The 22,234-nt window shown below is 36.1% G+C and overlaps 1 protein-coding gene across 8 annotated transcripts in view; it reads left to right on the plus strand.

The window, feature by feature from the left end:
* FAM184A (family with sequence similarity 184 member A) overlaps positions 1–22,234 on the plus strand; it is a 73,840-nt gene that overhangs the window by 49,164 nt on the left and 2,442 nt on the right. Inside the window, exons 10-18 of one of the 8 annotated variants that reach the window (XM_074537914.1) lie at positions 4,794–4,835; positions 8,882–9,094; positions 10,118–10,271; positions 10,679–10,806; positions 12,919–13,103; positions 13,593–13,739; positions 16,502–16,619; positions 17,292–17,396; positions 21,004–21,206. In XM_074537914.1, coding sequence (XP_074394015.1) covers positions 4,794–4,835; positions 8,882–9,094; positions 10,118–10,271; positions 10,679–10,806; positions 12,919–13,103; positions 13,593–13,739; positions 16,502–16,619; positions 17,292–17,396; positions 21,004–21,206 — 1,295 coding nt within the window. The remainder of the gene's footprint in view (positions 1–4,793; positions 4,836–8,881; positions 9,095–10,117; positions 10,272–10,678; positions 10,807–12,918; positions 13,104–13,592; positions 13,740–16,501; positions 16,620–17,291; positions 17,397–21,003; positions 21,207–22,234) is intronic. The other 7 variants (XM_074537920.1, XM_074537916.1, XM_074537917.1 and 4 more) reach the window with 7 other exon arrangements.

Consider the following 22,234-nt stretch of genomic DNA (forward strand, 5'->3'; position numbering starts at 1 on the left):
CTGTTCCACAGCCTGGGTAATCCTTGCATTAGAAGATTTGCTGTCAAATGGATGCTGGAAATTTTTACAAGGAATAACCCGCACATACCTTGTATCAGTTTCCAGAAAGAAGGGAGATAAACTTTCAGCACAGAATCATTTTACTCAGCTCCCTGTCACTTGATATTGTCCTGAACACCCTGTCTAAAGGCTTGTCTGTCAGAAACAGAGTGGAGGTAAACTTCAAATAACTCCCTCCGAATTTGCTGTGGTGATTCTTGCATTCAGTAATACTAGTAAGGCTACCATGACATCTAGTGGATGGTAAGAGATGTTGGGCAGGTTTTAAAAGCACTTAAAAATCTAAAAGGTGGAAATCCAAAAGAATAAAAAGAAAAGTCAAACCAAAGAGGGAGAAAAGAGCAGAGGGCACCCTGGAATGTAGTTCACGTTAATGTTTTATGACTCTTCTTCACTCTGTTTATCTGAAGGAGCATGCTTGCTTTGACTGTTGAAAATTTTGACAAATTAATACAACTCTCAAAACTGTGGTCTTAATGGGATTGTGCTGTAACTCAGGCAGGCCTCACAGAGAATTAGAGGAGATTTGGGAGTTTCTGCCTAGATCCACTGTCTATGTGCATCCTGCCACTCACCACTGGTGTAGAAGAATTAGTGCTCCTGTATTCCAGGTGGGAAACCTATTCTTTAAACAGGTCAGAAACTGCTTCACATGAGCATGTGGATATTCTCGTAGTCCAAACTTACTGCAGCTGTTAGAGGGCCAACTACTGAGGGTTTTTCCCCTGGTTCATGACTTTTTACTTCTCAGTAAGGAATCCCACTTGTTCTGGGCTCCCTATTCTCTGCACAGATGTGATCCTGATGTCAGTGGATGAAAAGAACATGAAATTCTTAGTATTGTGTAAATGAGTAAAAAGTTTAATTTGAGATTTGGAAGTTCACACTTCCAAAACTAGTAAATAGAAATCTAAGCCAAATCCAACAGTAATACCATCTCCAAAACAAAATTTTAATCCTGTATTTATATATGTTTTTCCCTTAAATGTAAGGTAAAGACTTTGGCAAGCATTTAGTTTTAAAATGCTTCTCTTAGCCTCTTTGCTCTGTACTTGCTAAAGTAGCTTTTGCTTTTGGTTCAAAACCAAAAGTGGACTCTAGAAGGAATGAGAGAGAACTGATGAAGAGGGGCAAAATTTGTCTGTGATTCAGCAGATGATTGAAATTCTAGATTATGGGCAGTGATACTTCTATGCTCCAGGAGAAATTAGTTAAGGTGTGTCTGTAATCTTTAAAATCCTGACAGCATTATGACAAATAAATGAATGAAGCCCTAGTAACTTTCCAAAACCTTTAAAAATTATCAGGACATTCAAATGCACTTGTTTTTCCCCTGACCATTGAACTTGCACTTTGTTGGATTAAAAGAATGTACTCTAATATCCAAACAGCTTCAAGTCTGCAAAATACCTAGGCCAACCCATGCCATTCTGTGATTTTGCCTAGAAGTGTGATAGATTCCTAGAACTGGAAAAGATAAAAACTCCATTTTTTTAACGCAAGAAGGTAAGTTTCCCACCCTCTGGCATCCTGAAAATAGCACCTTCCCTTATCCCAGAGATTATTAAAGATTTCAGAATACCTTGTATATACTTCTTTTTCCTCATCAGAAAACTGTTGAGTTTTGAGACAGGGAAAAGACTCTAAATGCTGCTTTTTCTTACCAGTCTGAGAGGGCAAACTTTGATGTAGCTCTCCAGTTCCTAGCGTGTCAGAAGCCTCGAGCCAAGTACAAAATGTTGTAGTAGCAAACAGCTGCTTTCCAAATCTCTGCGGAGTCATCTGCCACGTAAGCACTGCGCAGCCAGAGACTGTGCATCTGCTGACAAATCAGTCCTCCTCTTCAAAGATCTGTCTCGAGGGAGAGTTTTAGGGTTGCTGTTGCCATTATTACATGGATAAAGTGGGCTTAGGCCAAAGGTCCCTTTGGCTTCTGTGCTAGGCACTTCAGAAACTCATTTCCTTTACTAATGTCTGATGGGTGCAGGTAGGATTTGTTCTTCAGAAAGGTAAGCGGCATCTCTGGGAGGTCATTCTTAAAATGAAGCAAAGATTGTGTAGCAATCTAGATTTGCTTTGATAAAACAGATAAAGTAGGAGCTTTTCCAGTTAGGGTCTCAGGTTTTACACAAGAATTCCTGTTTGCCAGCAGGAATTGACATTGAAATGTCAATGAGGGAAAAGTGTTACATAACTGATCTTTGGGTGATATGAAGACTGATGCTGAAATTAAGTGTCAAGCCTCTCTAATCTCATTGAAAGTAATTTTTAGTTCAGAGAAACCATGAAACAGGAGAACTTCCATGCATTCAATTTGTTAATGTCTTGTAGGAAACAAGGTAACTGAATGAAAATGTGAAAATGTCACTGGTGCAGTAAATGTCCTTCTTGAAGAAAATGACACCATTTCATCACCAAGAATGGCCCCTGTGACAGCTGTGATTGGAACACAAGCAACTGTTCATTACAACAAGCAAACACAAAGCTTGAATAACTTAAAATCACTGAATCTGTTTTTTACTGTAACACACATTTGCCCAACTAAACTGAAAACTCAGCTCTTCTAGGAGAGATGTTGAAAGAGAGCTAAGAATTCCAGTCTTGTTCCATGTATTGTTTGCAAAGTCTTTCAGTCCTGCTGAGCAGCCTGCAATGATCAGTGGGTTCTAAAGATGCTGCATATAAAGATGCAGATTCTATTCTCTGCTCTTCCTCTGAGTCATGGTGAAGCTTTCTTGGTTGCATCTGAGGCTTAGCTTTGCATGTGCTGAGGGTGGAGAAGATAATACTTCTACTGAAAAATGAGACAGCAAAATCAAGTGAAATGAGGTTAGCTAATACATCAATACCAAGTAGAAATGTTTTTTCAGAAGTGTCTGTACTTTCTAGAAGTAATTTAAGCTTGTACACCCCATAGGTTTCAAAGAGAACTGAGCAAAGATTTCTTACACCACTGTAACATCACAAATGAAATCTTGAATTCCAACCTGTAGAAATAGAGTGATAGTTAAACCCACCTGCTTCCTTGTTTTTTAATCATCACTTTTCCCCATCATAGATATACAGACAGTAATAACTATGCCTGCATTCTTTTTGGTTCTTAATACTTTCCTTATCCAGAACGTGGATGGACCTTGCTATGAAAGTACTCATAACGATGTCTGGATTTTTTACGAAATTTCTTAATAACACTTAAACCAGTGCTATTTTGGAGTACTACATTTTGAATGTGTTCTGCATATGTTTGAATATGGAGTTCCATCTGATTTAATTGCTGCACATTTTGCTGGAATGAGCCTCCATTCCAATTGACTACTCTATATTATTTTATTTTTACTTGGAACTTCTCTTCAGTGTTGTGCAATGACAACTTTTCTGCTTCAGGTGTAAAATCTAAGTACCACAGTGCTGAATAGATGAATCCACCAATATGAAGTCCCAAATGTTCTAGAAAGTGAACATTTATTTAGGAGGAGTTCATTCTTGTTCATAACAGCTTCCCCCCTAAACAAAGTTTTTCCCGTGTGGGAAAGGAAGCCCAGAAAAATTGGGTGGATTTGTTCAGAACAGCAGTGTCAAAGTCCAGTGTTGGAATCAGAGCTGTTAGATTATGGTCTCTTGCCTTGTCTGCTGGAGTATGATGCCTCCTAGTGTTCCACTCTTGCATAGATTCATGTTTATAACTGCCTTACAATTTTAATAAGCTTATTTTGGATATTTCACAATAATGTATTTTTGTTTTGTGCCTTTTTTTTAGATTCTTGAGACTGAATAACAATTTCTTTTTTTATTTTGGCAAAGTGTTATTTAATAGCTCCCACCTACAGGCTTTCAGGCTGATGTCAAAATACCTGCTGTCTCCTGGAGAAAGCCATCTTCTTCAGCAACCTGTGACAAAAGGAGAAAGTGGTCATGCTGGATTTGACATTACTCTCACTTAATTTCTGATGACTCTGTTCTGTGCATGTGTTTGTGCTTATGTACATAATTCATATATATAAACACACAGGCATTTTCATATGCATATGAATTACATAGATTTGTATGATCAATAATATTTCACTGGGCATTTTTGTGGCAATATGTTGGGATTTTTTGCTTTTCATTAGTGACCACCACTAATATAAGTGGTACATTAAATAATTTTATTGCTGGAGACTTTCAGGAATAGTCTTTTATGTATGCCTTTGGTTCTGAATTTTAAGGAAGATAAAAGTAGTATTTTAATAGAAATGTGTTCATTAATTACTAAACTCATTTTCTGCCCTTTAACAGTGAAAATTTATCATTAATATTATGTACTTAATATGCTTGTGATATTTGACATATAGCTGATTGTCAATTGTGCCCTTATATAACATCTGTTCATGTACTTAATGAATTCTTCCCAAATTTTTTTTGCCATAAAGGAGAAGAGAAAACAAGTGGATAACTTCAAAAGTGTTCAGTTGTGTAATATATGTCTATATAGTAATATTATGTTAAAGAAATAATGCTGTACTGTGTGTCAGAAACATAACATGGTAAACCACATCATTCTGTTCTGTGTTCAGTAGCTTAAAGACTAAGTCAAAGCAACATATTCATATTTTTTCCAGATGGCTTTCAATTTATTTTTCTCTGATCAAATTATAATTAATGTTCTATGTTTACCCTTCCTTCCTTATCCCTTTTTCTTTTACTTAGTTGATTTCTGAATGTTTCCCTTTATTCCTGTGATCTTTCCTTCATAGCGGCACTGTCTCGGTGAAGCTTTGCATAAATCTATCAACAATGTAAGTGATCTGCACTTACAGCTTGTGAACAGGGCATGCTTGCACTAATCAACCCGCATATCCTGCAGTGCTGCTTTACAGCTTAAGCCCATGAAATGGGAGACATGATAATATTTGAGACGAGAACATGTGCTGCTATCAAAGCTTGTGGAGTGCATCCCCTCATCTCTCTGTGTGACTGTGTGTGCATCACTGGCATCAAACACTGTGTACGTGGTCATAACATGAGCATCGTCCTTATGTCATTGTTAATGCAAGCAAGCTTGTGGGCAGTGCAGATGTGTATTGCAGAGCTTTTACAAAGCATGGAATTGATGCTCTACTATAATTTGCAGTTTTGCAGTGTAACTCATAATTGTAGCCAAACTGTTTTTTCTATTTTTTTTTAAATTCTCACTGATGTTTTTGATGTGCTGAAAACCTGGGATAAAAGTATTGGAAGTTCAGAGAGTGGTGTTTAGAGCTGTTTTCTTTTGAATCCTCAGTACAGAAGTGTACAGAAAGGGTAGTCCAAGGACATACAAAAAGAGGCACTGATGTTCTCAAATCATGCTCTTAAGGATATCAGTCTCTGCACTGAATAATCAAAATATAATTTAAAATCACATGCTCCTCTAAAAAGACTGATACTTTAACTTTTTTTGTACTTTTCAACATCAAAACAAATTATTAGAAGGGTAGGCTAATGTGACTTGCTTGCTAGAATCATTTAATCCTCATTGTCCTTTATTTTCTGTATAGTGTATTGATGCAAACAGACATCTCCAGACATTGACTCATTTCAGGCTATGGTTTTGCAGTCACTTTAATCTGGTGAAAGGATGAGCTGCTCTTGCTTATTCCTGTTCTCTTCGAAGATGGCTTCCTGCCCAGATGTCAGACTTCTCTTGGTCATCTCAGTTAAAATGTTTTCCACATTTCCAGGACAGAAAGGAAAACAAAATCATTTTGCCCTAGGCCCATGCTCAACATATTTATAAATTATATACTGATAATTGTCCGAATTTGGAGCAGGAACTTAAGTGAGAGATAGATTTAACTTCAAGCCAAAGATACAATTTTTCATGTTATTTTAATTAAAATTTGCCTAAGTTACCGTGGTTGACTCTATTTGACTGTATAATGAAAGGCTTGTTAGAGTGTGATCATGAAATTACCAGAAGTTCTGCAGGACTTCCCCTAGCACTGTACCTCCTGGTGGCCAGGGTAAACAGGAGAGGACAGTGGTGAGAAGCCTGAAGGACAGGAACATGGTCAAAGGGACCAGTGAGAATGGGCTTACCAGTGAAGAGAAGGACCAGGTAGGTATGAGGTTACAGAAAGGTGGGAAGGAGAGAAGGGCCCAGCAGCGAACATGGGATGAATAAGAGTAGATGGGGATGTGAGTAGACCAAGGGAAAGTTTAGGTAAAATAGTTTTGGTTTTTTTTTTTTTTTTTTTTTGCTGGAGAAGGATAACAACCACATTGCAGTATGAGAAGATGATGCAGATATGAAAATTCAGAGCTGGCCATGCTGGCAGGTGCATGGTGCAAACTCACCTCTTCAGTGGTGGGAGTTTCTAGAGGTGAAGACAAAAAATACACTATATATTACATATAGATATTAAATAAATGTAATAGTCCACAGTGAAGGTAGAGAGTTACACTGGAGCTAAAAATATTTTCTTTTACAGGTTGTTGATAAGTAAGCAAGGTAGGAAACTTTGCAGTTTATAAAAGCTTATTCAGACTAGAATATGTGTAAAAGGCCAAGGGACTTGGCAATAAAATATCAGATTAAAGCCAATGTAGGTAAATGCAAAATGATACACAAGGAAAGAAAAATTGTAACTTTTTCTGTAAAATGATGAGCCTTACCTTGGCCTGTTACAACTAGAAAATGGATTTTGCGACTGTGATACATAATTCTATGAAAACATCACCTCAGTTCTCTGTAGGAGTCTCAAAAGCAAATAAAACTTTAGGAATGTAGGAGAGAAACAGAGAACATAACATGTAAAACCATATAAATCAGTACATAAAAACAGAGTTTACTCTCATGTCCAATAACTTGTGCTGCTTTGGACTCCTAATCTTAAAAAAAGAAGTAGTAGAAAAGGGGTAAAAGTAGGAAAAATGTGATCATAGATATGAAATAACTTTCATACAAGGAGAAACTCATTAAGCCAAAGCAGTTCTGTATGGCAGAGTTTGTAAGGAGGGAAATGATGGAGAGCTATAGAAACTCTCATGAGTAGAATACAGTGAATGGAAAGGGAACTTCTTTTCACTCCTTTCTATTACAAGTACTGAATATCATCATGTTAAATTGGCATGTCTGCATGGAACTTGATACAGGATATTATGGATACTAAAAACTTTTATGGGCTCAGATAATGGTTGTTATTATTTCCTCTATACATCTGCTCCAAAATACCTCTTCTGATTTAAGAAACATTGCTAGTTCCAGGTAGACTACTGAGTCAAGCTCCCTACATTTATGCTTGGCCTTTTTTTTCTAGGGTAATTAATCCTAGTTGGTCCTTTCTGCAGGCAAAACCAGAGATCAGATAAAACTTTGGTCTGACACTATGCAATTATTATATGAAGTTTGTATTTAATGTCGTTAGTAAAAGGTTTTGCAAAACATTGTGTAAGCCTTCCCTACATTCCTTTAATAGCAGCTAATCTTTTTCAAAGGTATCTGAAGTGCAATACTATTTATACAGTGTATGTTAGAGTGTATATTCCCAGTCACAAAGACCTTGTGAACCTGAAATACGACAAGCTATGCTTATTTCATTTAAATTAGTCTGATTTTTGTTTTCTTTTGCTTTACTTCCAATTTTTGTTTCTGTAGCTTTTTTCTTTCAAGTCTGCTTAAGCTGTGTCCTTCTGAAAAAAAAACCTTAACCCACATGTTTGGCAGCAATGTTCATGCTAGAAGTTGTACTTGGTATGCTGCAATTAATATTCTGCTAAGTGGTGGATTTAATGTTCTCTAACTCAATAACTTGATGTGCAATGTCGTTACAAATTTGACATAATTAATTTTAAGGTATGCTGAATCAAATGACACTATCAGACTTCCATTTATAATTCCATATTATGCAATGCTCTGAGGCCTGAAAAGTATCCTTACTGATTCAAATTCTTTGTCACTTGGCAATTTTATTATCCTTCCTTTGAATCACTGTAGCAAAATTCTCTTTTGGGTAAATCTTGTTTCTAGAACTGGAGGGTATCTCATGGCTAGAAAGGGAATACAGGTTTAGTACTTTCAGTCTGAAAAGATGATCTCTGATGTGGAGAACAAAGTATAATATTATTATAAAAATGTAATGGGGCTAAAAAAGGAATATAGTGTACTATACTTGTTGGATAAAAAAAGCATTGTTTCTAAAATCAGGTGTTTCTAAGAAAATTAGTTGTTTGTGACTCAAATTATTTAGATCTTGGAAACAAGCATAAAAATCACTCTCATAGTCTTACTGAACTAACAGAAAAATGTGTGATGGGAAATCCATCAAGTGTTACTTTTTTTTTGATGTTGAGTGGCACTGTTTCTTTCTGAATGAGAAAATCACTAGTAAGGTAGGACCATAGAATACAAAAAGATGTAAAAAACAGTGTAGATGTCACAGGCTGTCCTCTCCTATTCCAAGTGCAGGGTTATCCTTGCAGAATGGGTGTTCCCCTCAGGAATAGTTTAACAATCAAGTGTTTGGTTTCAGACCTTGATAGTGTCATTTTTATCGATCTTTTATATAAAACCTAAATAATCTTTGATAATTTGGCCATTAAAAATTGTTTTACAGGTAGTGCTGCAGTATGAACTAACGAATATGATAATATTTACAAAACCACTAAAATGTAATTATTATATCTCTGGTTATATACATATAACATTAATAGCAGATGCACTAGATGGATGACATTGATTGTCTGTCTTTTAGCTAATGCTCTTGCTCTAAAATTTCAAATGTTTTCTGCTTCTGAATGTCATCTTTACAGCTGATGTTAGTATTAATGACTAATGAATATTTGCTGTTCTGTTGTGGGTTAGATCTCCTTACTGAAGCAGAATCTGGAGATGCAGCTTTCCCAGTCCCAGAGCTCTTTGCAACAGCTACAAGCCCAGTTCAGTCAGGAGCGACAGAGACTGACTCAGGAGATCCAGGAATTAGAAGAAGAGCATCAGCAAAGGCATAAGTCACTTCAGGAAGCCCATATCCTTGCCTTCCAAAACATGGAAGAAACAAAAGAGCAAGAACAAAAGGCACGTTTGTATGGTTATTCCAAACTCTGTAGAGAATATTGCCATTTTAGCGTTTTGAATACACAGTTGGAATTAGTAAAGAATCTGCATAACTTCAATATTTCCTTTTCAGCTGATGTATTGTTATCTATCCAGTTAAATATGAACAAAACATATTGAAAATATTTTCTAACACTGGCATTGTTTCATGTCTTACTTTATATACACATATATAGCTGTGTGTGTATATATGTAAAAGTATTGTCAACACATGAATTTCTTTATGGTAGATTGACGTTGTTACCCTTAATATTATATTCTTGTTTTGATTTAGAATAGGAATTTTTTATTTGGAATAGGAATTTTCCATTATAGTTAATTTTGCATGTATTTTCTGTCGATAGACTCCTTTGAAATGTATTTTATATTTTTCTTATGTCAAAAATTGTGTTAGCTATGTTCTGTGACTTGCAAGATAATTTTCATATCCCACTCAAGATACTTTTTTAAAACCTTGACAAAACCAGCTTTAAAATTGGAATTTTGGTAGTGCATGGTATGTGATGGGGGGTATCTTAAGTTCAGCTCCAGAGTGTGCCTTTGCAATCAGTTTTCACACTGTGTGCCCTGAAGATCAGCAGAAGATGTGTAGCAGGAACATTATGATTCATACAATTCCATTAGGGAGTAAACATGGGTGTCCTTAGGGAGCAGAAGTCCCCAAATGTGTGCACACTAAACCCGTCTATGAAACTGCACCTTATTATATTGCTTGCTTTTGTAGGTATATCCATGGATTGAATTTTTTTTTTTTGCTTTTCCAGCTGTGAGCCAAATGGGTTTTGTGCACAGATAATCTTGGTAACCATCAACCACAGAAAAGAAAAACTGTGTTAGGAGGATGAGAAAATAGGAGTAATACTAGAGTGGTTTTTTTCTAGAGTATGTCAATGACTGCTTTTTGTTTCCAGTTATTTATTGTGTAATATTTTATACATTCTTTAAGTTGGTGTAGAACAAATTTTGTTGATTTTGATTTCATAGGAGTTAGAAGAACGTTTACAACAGAAGCACTCAGAAGAGCTTCATGCACTGAAAGAAACACACAAACAAGCCATGGAAGGCTTTAAATTGGAGATGGAACAGGAACTTCAGACTCTACGATTTGAGCTGGAGGATGAAGGAAAAGCTATGTTAGGTATACTTATTTTCAAATTTGAAAATGGGTCCAAAACCATTATTTCTACTTATGCAAATATACATGCACGTGTGTGTGTGTATTATAACACTGTAGTGTCTCTCTGAGTCATTCAGTGTGGACCTAAGTGTTCCTCTTAAAATCACTATAAGCTTTAATAGGTAAGCCTAGACTCTTCACTTTGGATATACCTCACCCTTGAGGGCTTTTGGAAGGAGTAAGCGACCAAAGTTCCTGATGGAGAACTGGTGTATTCAGAAAACAACAGGAATAAAATACAATACAATTACTTAGCTGATGTAAAGCGTGTTTTAGATCAGCAGCAATGCTGATGGAGCTAGGACTGTTGCTGTTAATTAATGTAAACGTGTCCAAATTAAACTTCTCTCTTTGTTCATGGTAACCAGCTTCCTTGCGCTCAGAGCTCAACCACCAACATGCAGCAGCAATTGACCAGCTGAGGCACAACCATCAACAAGAACTGGTAGCTGCCAAAATGGAGCTTGAAAGAAGCATAGAGCTTGGCAGGCGACAGGTAGGAAGCTTGCCTGGGATCTGGCTGTAAAATGGCATGGTCAGTATTCATTTTTCCCTTTGCAGGAAAGGGAATAATGAGAACAAGCAACAAACATTTAATCCTTCAAAATCATCCAGCACCAGCAGCTAATGTGTTCCTACCAGTTTCCTAAACTTCCTTGCTTAGCTTTTTCTGTCTTCCACAAACCACCTTCAAAGCCTAGAAAGGCTCCCATATCCAGGTAGTTTCCTCTCAGAATGGCACAGCCATCTGGGAGCACCTTGGCTTGCTGTGGGAGGCAAGTGCCCATTTTTGCAAAATTGTATTCATCCTCAGCAGCTGCCAGCAGGAAGGAAAAAGCTGTTTTTCTTTGAAGCCTAAGAGATAGGGCAAAAGCAGTGGTTGCTTATAATCAAAGGATTGCTTCAAAATGAGGAAAAAAGTACACAAAAAAGCCCCACCAAAACCAAGCTCCCAAAGCCAGCATGAACTACCTTTGCTTTCAGTAGCAAATTGATTAATTCACCATTTATCTTTCATTTTTTATTTTAGACACAGTTTTTCTGTTAGTAGTTAAAAATTCCAAGTATAAGGTGTGTTGAAGGCCAGACTCCTAGAAATAAGAGGACTGGAAAACTACCTATTTGCCTGTATAATAGGCTTTTCAAAATTGATTTACTGATACTCCAGCACCAAGGAGGAAGAGTCAGTTTAGAAATATAATAAGAGAGGAACCAGGGTTTGTTAGACATAGGCTTTACACAAAAACAGAGACAGTTGAAGATGAGCCTTTTTTTACCTATTCCTTGCTGGTTTAATGGTGTGGGCAGCAGAGGCAAAACCCAGGTGCTGTCATGCAGGATTTAGGCGGATATAGTTTCAGTCATGTGTTGTTTAAGCCCAGAGTCTGACACCTAAATGAGATGTCAGAAATAAAAAGTAAATTACAAGAACTGTGTTTGATCCAACCCAGCAGGGGGTACTTTTTGCCTTTGTGATCTGCTAAACATGACCTTTGGTTGCACTGAGGGCAGAACAGTTACTGAGCTTTCTTGTGTTAAAATGCTCATCAGTTCACAGGATCAGGGTTGAATGAGATGGAGAGTGGTCTGATCAGGATGATTATACTTGCTACTTTTTGAAATATTTATATGTGTAGATGTAAATTTTTCTTCTTTTTCTTATAACTTTAACCTAGTCTTTATATAGGGAGATAAGTATTTCTATTTAATTGTTTGCTCTAAAAGGTGCCCTAAGAAGTTGGTGCACTAGGACATAGTTGTATTTCCTTGAGACGTGAAGGCACAAAACACAATTATACATAAAACTACTTTGGAATATCTGCTGATTTTCTCTGTGCAAACTATGTGTTTGTTAAATACTGTGAAACTGTAAGAAGTGAAATAGATGGAAACAGAAAAATCTGAAAAAGTTATTTTCATTACAGACTTTTCTGAAGCAAGGAGGTGCATTATCAAAGTCATTGGAATGGGCTCCAGCTGGGTTTCCCAGATATTCATTGGAATTTCTTATGCAAAAAAAGAACGACTTTTCTTGATTTATTGGACACAATATAAATATAACATAAACTTTTTAGCACATATTCTGCTGTAAGATATTTATGACCTATGTATATGGTTGTAGGATAGGAGACTTCAGAATCAGTTTGTTTGTGCAGGGCATACATCTTGAGCAATTTTCTCCCATTGAATGGGGCTGTAAGGGAGAAAAATGTTTCTCTGGATTGTATGCTGATGAGGCAGAGAAAGTGAAATGCTCAGACCCTGGATCTTAGTGATACTTGTTTTTTTTTCTTGTGTGTGTGGGCAAAAGGAAAATGTGATGAGCTACACCAATTTTAACAGGCAGTGATAATCATGGGTTTTAAGTGTTCTTGCAAGTGGAAATCACTTATTACATAACTTTGATTTCTTCTTTCTTTGTACTTGTACACAATAAAAAAGCCCTGTGCTTTGATAATAATTTGTGTCAGCATCAAAAACTGAAAAAAATGTCTATTGGATGGAAAATTCTTCTCAAATGCTTTCTTCCAAAAGCAGGTATTGCAGGCATCACCTCTATAAATGAGTCTATCTAAAATATTTTTTGCTGCTTTTACTTACATCATAGGAAAAAGAATTTTTGTGCCGAATATCAGATCTACAAGATGAACTGAGACACCGGGACCATCATATAGCTGAACTTGACAAAGAGATTCTGCATCTTCATGAAAATATAAGTACATTGACAAAGGAATTAGAGTTTAAAGGGAAAGAAATTCTTAGAATACACAGTGAATCCAACCAACAGATCAGGTATGAATTTTTCCGCTCTAAATTCAAACCTGTATTGTTTCACTTACCATTTTAGATTAAAAAAATTACTGTTTGCAGTTTTAAATGTGTCCTCTCAGTCAAGTCACGTTTCATATCGTTTAGTCTTCTTTAGTGAAGCTCTGCCCTTTACTGGTAGAGTTAGTGACTATGCTGTGCAGTCAAGTGACATTTCAGTGACACATTTTGGCATATTTTAGTAGCAGTTCCCTCAGGTGTTGGTTTTTGGTGGTTTTTTTTTTCAAATTCATTATGTTTGTTTATTTTAAAAAGCATTAAAGGAGATGCATTTACCATGAAATAAGCTAGAAGATTGGAGAACAGTAAGTAGTAGGCTTTGATGAATCAGTAATTCTTTCTGTGTTCACTGATATTATGTAAGAGCCATTAGAAGCATGGCAGAAAATCATGATGAACAAAAAAGTCTGATTTTAGAATAACTCTTTTTTTAACAAAAACTAAATTAAACAGGATGTATGAGCAAGATTTAAGCAAGAAACATGAGAAAGAGCTGGATGTCTTGACAGCAGATCACATCAGAGAGAAACAAAGCATGCTGGCAGATTTTAATAAGACCCAAGAGCTGCTCAAGGAAATTAATTCAGCTTTACAAATTTCGTAAGTTTTGTTGCATTAAAAAGAATTGTATGTAGCTGCGTTTGAGTGAATAGTTTATTCTGGTGTCTGTAAAGTCCTGAAGATACTATAGAGATGCAGATGTAGAAATACCTCAATAAAGTATGGGGGCTAATCTTGCATTCTTTAGGCACCACAATTTTGTAATCTTTAGGGGAATGTAGTGGGCTAAGTTGTTAAGGATTTGAGACAAAAAAAAATTCAGGTAGGAATATTAAATCTGTGCAGTTCCTAGAAAACTGGAGAAAACAATATTTCAAGTGGTTTCTTTCTCAAACTTCAATACATCTGTTGTGAGAACACAATAATTTTTTCTACAAGTTTATAAACAGTATAGTATTTATGACTACTGAGATGTGAGATTGTAGCATAAGTGATGCGGACATTTTCAGGTTTGATAGCATAAGGAAAATTAGTATCTGATGTGGATTGTATGAGCGTAACAATAACAGAAGGCTTAAGAGTTTGTCTGAATCAAAATGCCACCAGGGATTAGACCGTGTAATGGTGGCAGAAGTGACGTAATAGTGTGTCACCAACCAGTGTTTTCCTGTCTTCCACATCCTTCATTCTCTGTCTCTGTGGTGTTACCCATTTGGTCACAGTTTCTGGCTCAGGTTTCTTAGCACATTGAGGGCTTCCTGCCACAAAGTTGTCACTAAGGGATTTGTGTTTGCACCATGGAAGATTTGTGGCAGAGAGAAGAAGTTGGTTCTAAGTTTTTAATAGGAAGCTTTTCTAAATAAATATCAGTTACAAATGGACAATAAAGCTAAAATGCATCTAGCTTTTTCTGGATAATGAGCCCTCAGAAATTGCCTTCAAATAAAACGGTTATAAAATTCTAGTTTTCACCCCCTTGTACTTGTCCACATGCATGCTCTTACGCCCTGATAAATGTGGTACCTTGCCATTCAATAAATTAGGTGTAAGCTACCTCCTGTTGTTTGCTTCTCAATGGCAAGAAGTTTTCTGAATTTAGCTGGTTTTCTGCTCCTTGCTTTTGCACAATTTAGAGCTTTGAGGAAGCAGCCCTGGCCTAAAATCAGCAAGCATCATCCAGGGTGCCCTGACCTGCCTTTCAGTGTGTTATTTCTCTGTTCACACTGAAGCAACAAGCTGTCCAAAGAGGAAACTATGTAGGAAAGCAGAAAAATTTAAAAAACCAAAACCAAACAAAAAAAAAAAAAAAAGCCCCAAAACCAAAAGCCAGAACAAAACCCAAAAACCCACACACACCCTCACCAACCCAGAGAAGTTTTATGCAGGTGTTTCTCAAGTTACTGTTCCCAGGTTCAGCGTTACCTATAGCATGGCCTCATGAATGTTTGTGGAATGGAGAACGTGTCTTGGAATGCTTGAGAGTGGGTGTCATCAATTAGGCTCTACAACTAAAGTCTTAAAATTATAAATTATCTATTTGAAACAGAAAAAAACTCCAGTTCTCTGAAATACCTGAAAATAAAATTACAGCTGTGTGTAACTATGTACTGTACTCCGGGGATCTATGTATAATAGCTTAACCCAGCATAAAAAGTACGCACAAAAATTAAGCCAGCTGAGGCTATTTCTGTTCTGCTGAGTCAGATGCCTTCTCTGCAAGTAAAAACAATCATGTTGTACTCATTCATATTGTTTTATGTAATTACATTATATAATCTCCTCAGAATATGTACAGGTTATTTGAAGGTTATTAAACTATCTATATCATTTAATATTAACTGATTTTTCAGCTGCAAATCCAGGTAAAATCTCATAGTTGCTTTTGAAGAGAAAATATTTATCTGAAGTGAAAAATTAGGTCAGCTTCCAGGTGTCTACAGTTTGTTTAATTCTTGTGGAATTAGGCTTGGCCTGATTTAGATTCAATTTAATTCATACATTTTTCTCAGAGTTTGATTGGGATTTCCTTTCTTGTTTTCAGTAACTTTGTTAAATTTCCTGAATCTCTTCTGATACTTGGTTCACTAATCTGCATGAGGGCTGAATATGTGAGAGACATATTTAAGTACTTTCTTTTGAAACTATATTTAGCATCATGAGCATGTTGTTAGTTTAAAGGAGACACAATAACTTGAAACTGTCATGTCTTCAAAACTTGTTCTGTAAGTAAAAGGGATATTTTTGTGGTTATTTGTACTATTCCTCTCAGTTGGCTTATTTCACTTCTCTCCTTTAATGCTTTCCCACCAGACATTTCAAATTTTCTCTTAGTTTTTTTTTTCAAATGTTTGTTAGTTGTTGCATTAGATATCCTAATATCCAAGTGTTATTCCTTTTGTTTTGCAGCTCATTCCTTTATTTTATCTCTAATAGTACTAAGTAGCTTTTGTGGAGAGGAGTTAGTTACCAATTAGTCTTCAGTGTTCTTGAGTATCTTCTGTTCCAGTATGTTCCACAAGAACTGAGGAAGATGCTGTGGTTTTGAATGTGTTATTTTTAGCCTGACTTACAAGTGGCCCTTTCCAAAAATGCATGCACAGGAAGGATGTTAAGTTTTGAGAATGTTCCCTAAATTCTTAGCTGCTGGAGCAAAAGTTACAGTTATTGGGGCTTTTTTGTTTCTTTTGTTTCTTAACTATCTAAAGTGGAAGGAGAACATAAAAATAATTTCCTTCAAGGTGGTAAGAAAGTCACCCTCTGTTTTTACTCCCTGAACTCTCTTTTGTACTTATCAAAAATGTGACTATTCACTCATTTAACACTGGATCAGGCTAAAGGGGATATTCTTCTTTTCTATAAAGTTTAGAAGAAATGGAAGAAAAATATAAAAACAGAGAATCAAGACCAGAAGACTTGCAGCTTATCTCAGAACTGAAAGACCTAATTGCAGAGCGGGACCAACTCATAAAGAAATTGATTGTAAGACTTCTATGCTCTCTTGGTGTAATATCTTGACAAATACAAAAGTTAATCCAATTCAAAGTGTTTGAAATGTATTTAAAGAACCAATCCTGCTAGCATGTTATTCATATTCTTTGACACATCATTCCTCTGGTTTCAATGACTCATAATAGTAAAACTAATTAGATAGAGTGTTTCCCAAAATCAAGCATAATACATTATTACAAGAAGTATTTTGGTACATGCTTTATCAAATGTCTCCTGCCTCCAATCCTGGGACAAGGCAGCCTTGTAAGCCATATAAGAAGTAGTTTCTTCTGTGAGGTTTCTAAGACCAAGATCCTGAGCTTCCCAACCCTGGCTTGGGTTAGTCTGATTAGATCCCAATTAAGAAGCAAGAAGGAATGAAGAAATTAAAATTGAGTAAATATCAGAATTTAACTATACTGAGTCTTTTGCAGTACATTATCCAGTAGGCTGTGCTCACTCTCAGGACCACGGAACTGCATAAATAGAAATTATTTAGATCATTCTACATAATGATATATAAACATGAAATGAAATTTTTAGAGTTATCAGTTCATTTGAAAATGTAATCATAAATTCATTTGAGACCATTTTACAGGCAGATTTGGCCACTAACTGATTGAAAATGCATAAAAAGGAGTTTCTATCTGTTGTTCTTTTTAGGAGGACAAAAAGTTCTATCAGCTGGAGCTAGTAAACAGGGAGACTAACTACAACAAAATGTTTAATGCAAGCCCTAATGTTGGTGTTATTAATCCATTGGTGAAGGTATGTTCCATGGACTTCATTGCTAAAGTAAAGAAATAGAAATCTAAAGATACAGTAAAAAGAAAAGATATGTCTATGTGTGTGTGCCTGCATCTATACATAAATCACTCTTAACAGACATTTTAAAACAAGGAACATAGTTTTCCATTTGTCTACTTATTTTTGTGTAGGTTTGTTTCTTTTGTGTTGTTGAGAGATACACTGATGCTGTTGCCCTGGTTTGCTTGACGTGTGACATAAAACACAGGTTCTTATCACAAAACTGCAAATTTAAAATGGAAAAGTGACAGGCAATAGAGGGTAGAACTGTATCATGCAACAGAGAGCACTGACACCCCTAACTGGTTTTAGTTTTGTAATTTTTCTTGGTTATTATGGAAAGTGCAAGGGCACTTAGCACTTTTTGGGAAGCACTCAGAGTAGAAGAGTATTAGAAAAACAGGTTGAAGGGACAGTAAAAGGAAGGGGATGGGGTAAAAAGGGGAAGGGGAAGCACGTGAGAAGGGCATGAAATGAGTCTGAAAGGGGAAAGACATACAGTAAGATTGGAGAAGTGGAATGGCAAACCAGTATGGACCATGGAGGCTGCAAGAGACTGAAATCAGTCTCTAGCCTTCTCAGTTATTGTCAGTAGCAGCCTTTGCCAGTTCTCTCCATCCTGCTAAATAAGAGCCAGGGAAGGCTACTGTACACACTGACGTGGTAGCCTTCCTGCGGGTTCAAGAGCCAGCAGCATTCCTTCTTGAGGAATGTGAATAGACTATACAGTACCTAAATAGGTGGTGTAAAAAGGTACCTCCTTTGCACCACTTCAGGAGTGAGTCCTCTGACATTTCCTTCCTCCTTGTGATAACCCATAGGTTATTTCACTTGCATGGAAGGGGAAGTGAAAGCTGGACAGACAGAAGCTGGGAAGGTTCTGAAGCAGAGGCTGAAACCCAAGGGGCACAACCCGAGCGGCTCAGATGCTCAGGAGCTTCAGTGATCAAGGTTCAGGCTCAGGTTATTTAGAAGGAAGTCTGACTCCATTATTTGAGCTCAGGCTGTGTTTTTTAGCCACTCTTACAGCATTTTCACATCAGATCAGCATATTTCACACTTCTGCACAAACTCTGCTGCAAAATGTCAACATTCTCCTATGATTTTCATAAGCTCAGCAAATCCCCCTTATCTGGATGCCTAATTTTTATGCTAACTGCATAAAAGAAATTAGGTTGGGCCCATTCAAGACAATACCAGGACTTCTAGGTACAATTTCAATGGTTGTTCGAAAATGTTGGAAGTCTGTCTGAACCATCCATTAATAAAGATGTAAAATGTACCCATTTAGTATATAACATTATGTTTGTGTGAAATCTGAAGTGTTTGGGAAAAGTACTTCAGCATCAGATTTCCATAGTGATAATTCACATATTTTTATAATATGCTTCTATCACTTAAAATGTTTAGACTTTAGAAGTGTCTTGTACACCGGTACATTTTGAGCTGTCATTTCATGAGTTGTGGACAATGTTATGTTATTTTGTCAAAGCACATACTGTATTATTGGAGAATGAATTACAAAGAGACTAAAATTCTAATTCTCTTTTCTTTTTTTTGTAAAAAAAAAAAAAGTTATGAGCTACTACAGGCTTTGCATATTAATGCGAAATTACAGCCATTGCAGTATGTGTTAGAGCTACTCTAATTTCTGCAATGTTTAGTATAGTATTACATTCTTACATCTAAAATTTCTTAATACTTTGCATGAATTTCATGGAAACAATTCACACAATTTTCTCACCAGATTTGACTGTTTCAGAAGCATAGATTGTTTCATAGAGAGTATTATATAAATCGTAGTATTTTTCTAAGCACATATGTGGATAACATGCACTTCCCAGAAATGACCCACCTGTGGAGCACACAGATTTAACTACAGTTTGTTTAACACACTGTTTTAATTACAGCAGATATTGTCCTGCAAGTGTATTTTACATACAGTTGGTTACTTTCACCAAACTATTGTATCTTATTTCCTGTCTCTTCAGCTACTACAGCAGACATGTATGGGACAATCTTAGTTTAATCCTTTGTAAGCTGATGATCATTCACTGTGGTGCTTAAAACCCACTGTTTTCTATTACAGCTTTCTGTTAAATTGTCAGGGTATTTCAATTGTGTATTGACAAACACACCCACAAGAATGTGTCTGTAATTAGTATCATTTGCATCTGCCAACACTGGAGAGGTCAGACACTGAAATCAAAGCTAGCAGAGAGCTGAGAGAAGAAAGTGCCAACAAACAATAGGTCTCTGTCTCCAGCTGAACTTGTGCCCACTCTCGAATAGAACAGCTCTCCTGTTTCAGGTGGAATTCTGCTAGAAAATATTATATAGAAACAACACAAGTTTCCACTTCTCTTTCATTTTATTTAGTTCACATATATGTAGTTAATAAGCTCTTAAGGGGTTTTTCTCCTAGCTGCTGTGTTAGGGTTGCATATAAGTAATTGAAAGTAATTCTTTATTATATATTTAAATAATACATAATTCATTGTATTTTTGAGCAAGGAAGTTTTTTATTGCTCTGGGTATGTCAAAAACTCCTATTTTTGGAAATAAGGCACTTTGAATTTTAGTATTTTATTGTAGATATGAAAAGTGTGATAGAAGTCAGAAAATACACACCATGTCCTGTCAGACAGCCATTTAAAAGAAAAGTGATAAAATTATTTGAAACATCCTTCTGCATTAAACTATCTCTAAAAACAGAGAGGATCACTGACTCCCTTGTGTGATGTGTTCTGGAATGTAAAATAGTGAAATAAAAATAGATTTCCTAAAGATTTTGAATCCCTTGAAATACTGTCAAGAGAAGTACAGAGAGTATTGAAATAAACCATGTTCAGTTGTGCCATCTGGTGTCTAGAAGTGGCAGCTGTATTAGCATCAAAGCCAGGCCTTTTCTTTGAGCAAGAAACTGGACTTCTGTACAGTAATATTTTTATCTTTAGCTGTTCTGCTATAATGCTTTGCTGACTGTGAGGGTGTAATTGCTCTGAAGTGTAGGTGCTTTTCTAGATTTTATGGTCCAGTTACCAAATTGTGCCTGAGCGATGGAGTGAAATGTGTTGGAAAGACCCATTTTTTTATCATTTAAATTTGCTGTAATTGCATTTGATAGCAGAGCTGTTTCACGGATATGAAGAAAAGATTTAAGTAAACATGAACGATTTAACAGACTGAAAGGAAATTTTCCACAAGATTGTCAATCTCCAATGTTTAAATAGAATCAATACATGCTTAAATAGAACCAAGGTTTCAATATAACCCAAATGTTATATTGAAAGATCATATACTCATGTGATAAAGTCATTGATTATTACACTAAATCATAATAACCTAATAATTTTGATTAGAAATTCGATTTTTCTGTGAAAATTTGTGGTGTTCAGGTCAAAGCAAACAGAAGACTACAACTGGAAATCTATCAGCCCAATCTATCCCAATTCCTCTCCTTCAAAATAACCTCCAAGCCAGCCATCACTAAAACTTTTAAATTAGCCAATGTCCTCATCTGTCCCAGTGCAAGAAGCCTTCCTTACGTTTGTTATTTTTAATGCAGCAAAAGAAGAAGAACGATAAATCAACAAACAGGTTTGTGAGTGTCCCCAATCTAAGTGCTCTGGAATCTAGCGGAGTGGTGGGCAATGGACATCCAAACCGCCTGGACCCCATTCCTAACTCACCCATCCACGATATTGAGTTCAGCAGCAGCAAACCACTACCACAGCCAATGCCACCCAAAGAGCCCAAGACGTTTTTGAGGTGAGCACTGCCTCACCAATCTTTTTTTTGCTTAACTTTGGAAAATTTTCTATTCTTATTGAGCTGAATCCCACTTGCTCTATCAGCCTTTCAGAGGTACAAGTACTCTTACAGCGTTTTTAATTTTTACGTTATAATTATAGCCTCTTTATAGTATTCCTTTTTATTGTAGACCTTGTTGAAATGTGAAGTAGTCTCTCACTTTTTCCTAAGCCTTGAACTTTGAAAACCTTTATAAATACCTTAACAGAATTCATGTGCTTCCAATTGTTTACATATATGAACAATTGTTTTAGATGTTTGTGTTATTTACTGGTTTTCATTTAGGAATTGATACTAGCACGAAGGTTTGTTTATTTAGTAATATAGCATAATGATTTTTATATAAGAAAATTATTTTCCGTGCTAGGTGAATGTTTTGTGTTTCCTCTTTCCTCACCTATATAAAATTATTTCATAGGAGTAACCTTACTACAGCAACAGGAAATGTACAGGCTTGGGTGCTTAATGCTGAGCTTCCAGTAATCAAAACCAGCATTAAAGTCTCAAGTAATTCTCTCACAAAATAACCTACTGAATTGAATAACTTAAAAATGGCATTTTACAGGCAGAATTTTAATATTTTATCTTGATATGCCCACATATTAAATGCACTGAAGTGCTGTACTTTGTATCTAGCAGATGCTGATCTCTCGCCTCTAAGTTGCCAACTTAAAGTGAAATGTAGAACCACAAATGTGGTTCCACAGCTGGTTGTTTGCTCTCTCCTTTGGTTTAATGCAACAGATCACATACCTGGCAACTGCTAATTATAAAGGGAACCAAATAATAGAATCTAAAATAGATAAGGAAAAACAATATTTTTCAAGAAAACCTTTTTCTTTAAAAAAAAAGTACTGTTGCTATGTTTTTTCCTGTGCATGTTATGTGCATGAATATGCTCAGGTATCTATAAACATGCATGTGCATGACCCCATGGACTGTGATGCTGGAGTTTACACTCTAAAATGTTTTGTGCTCTGTATTAT

Source organism: Zonotrichia albicollis, chromosome 3 (assembly GCF_047830755.1).
Source record: "Zonotrichia albicollis isolate bZonAlb1 chromosome 3, bZonAlb1.hap1, whole genome shotgun sequence".
Taxonomy (NCBI): domain Eukaryota; kingdom Metazoa; phylum Chordata; class Aves; order Passeriformes; family Passerellidae; genus Zonotrichia; species Zonotrichia albicollis.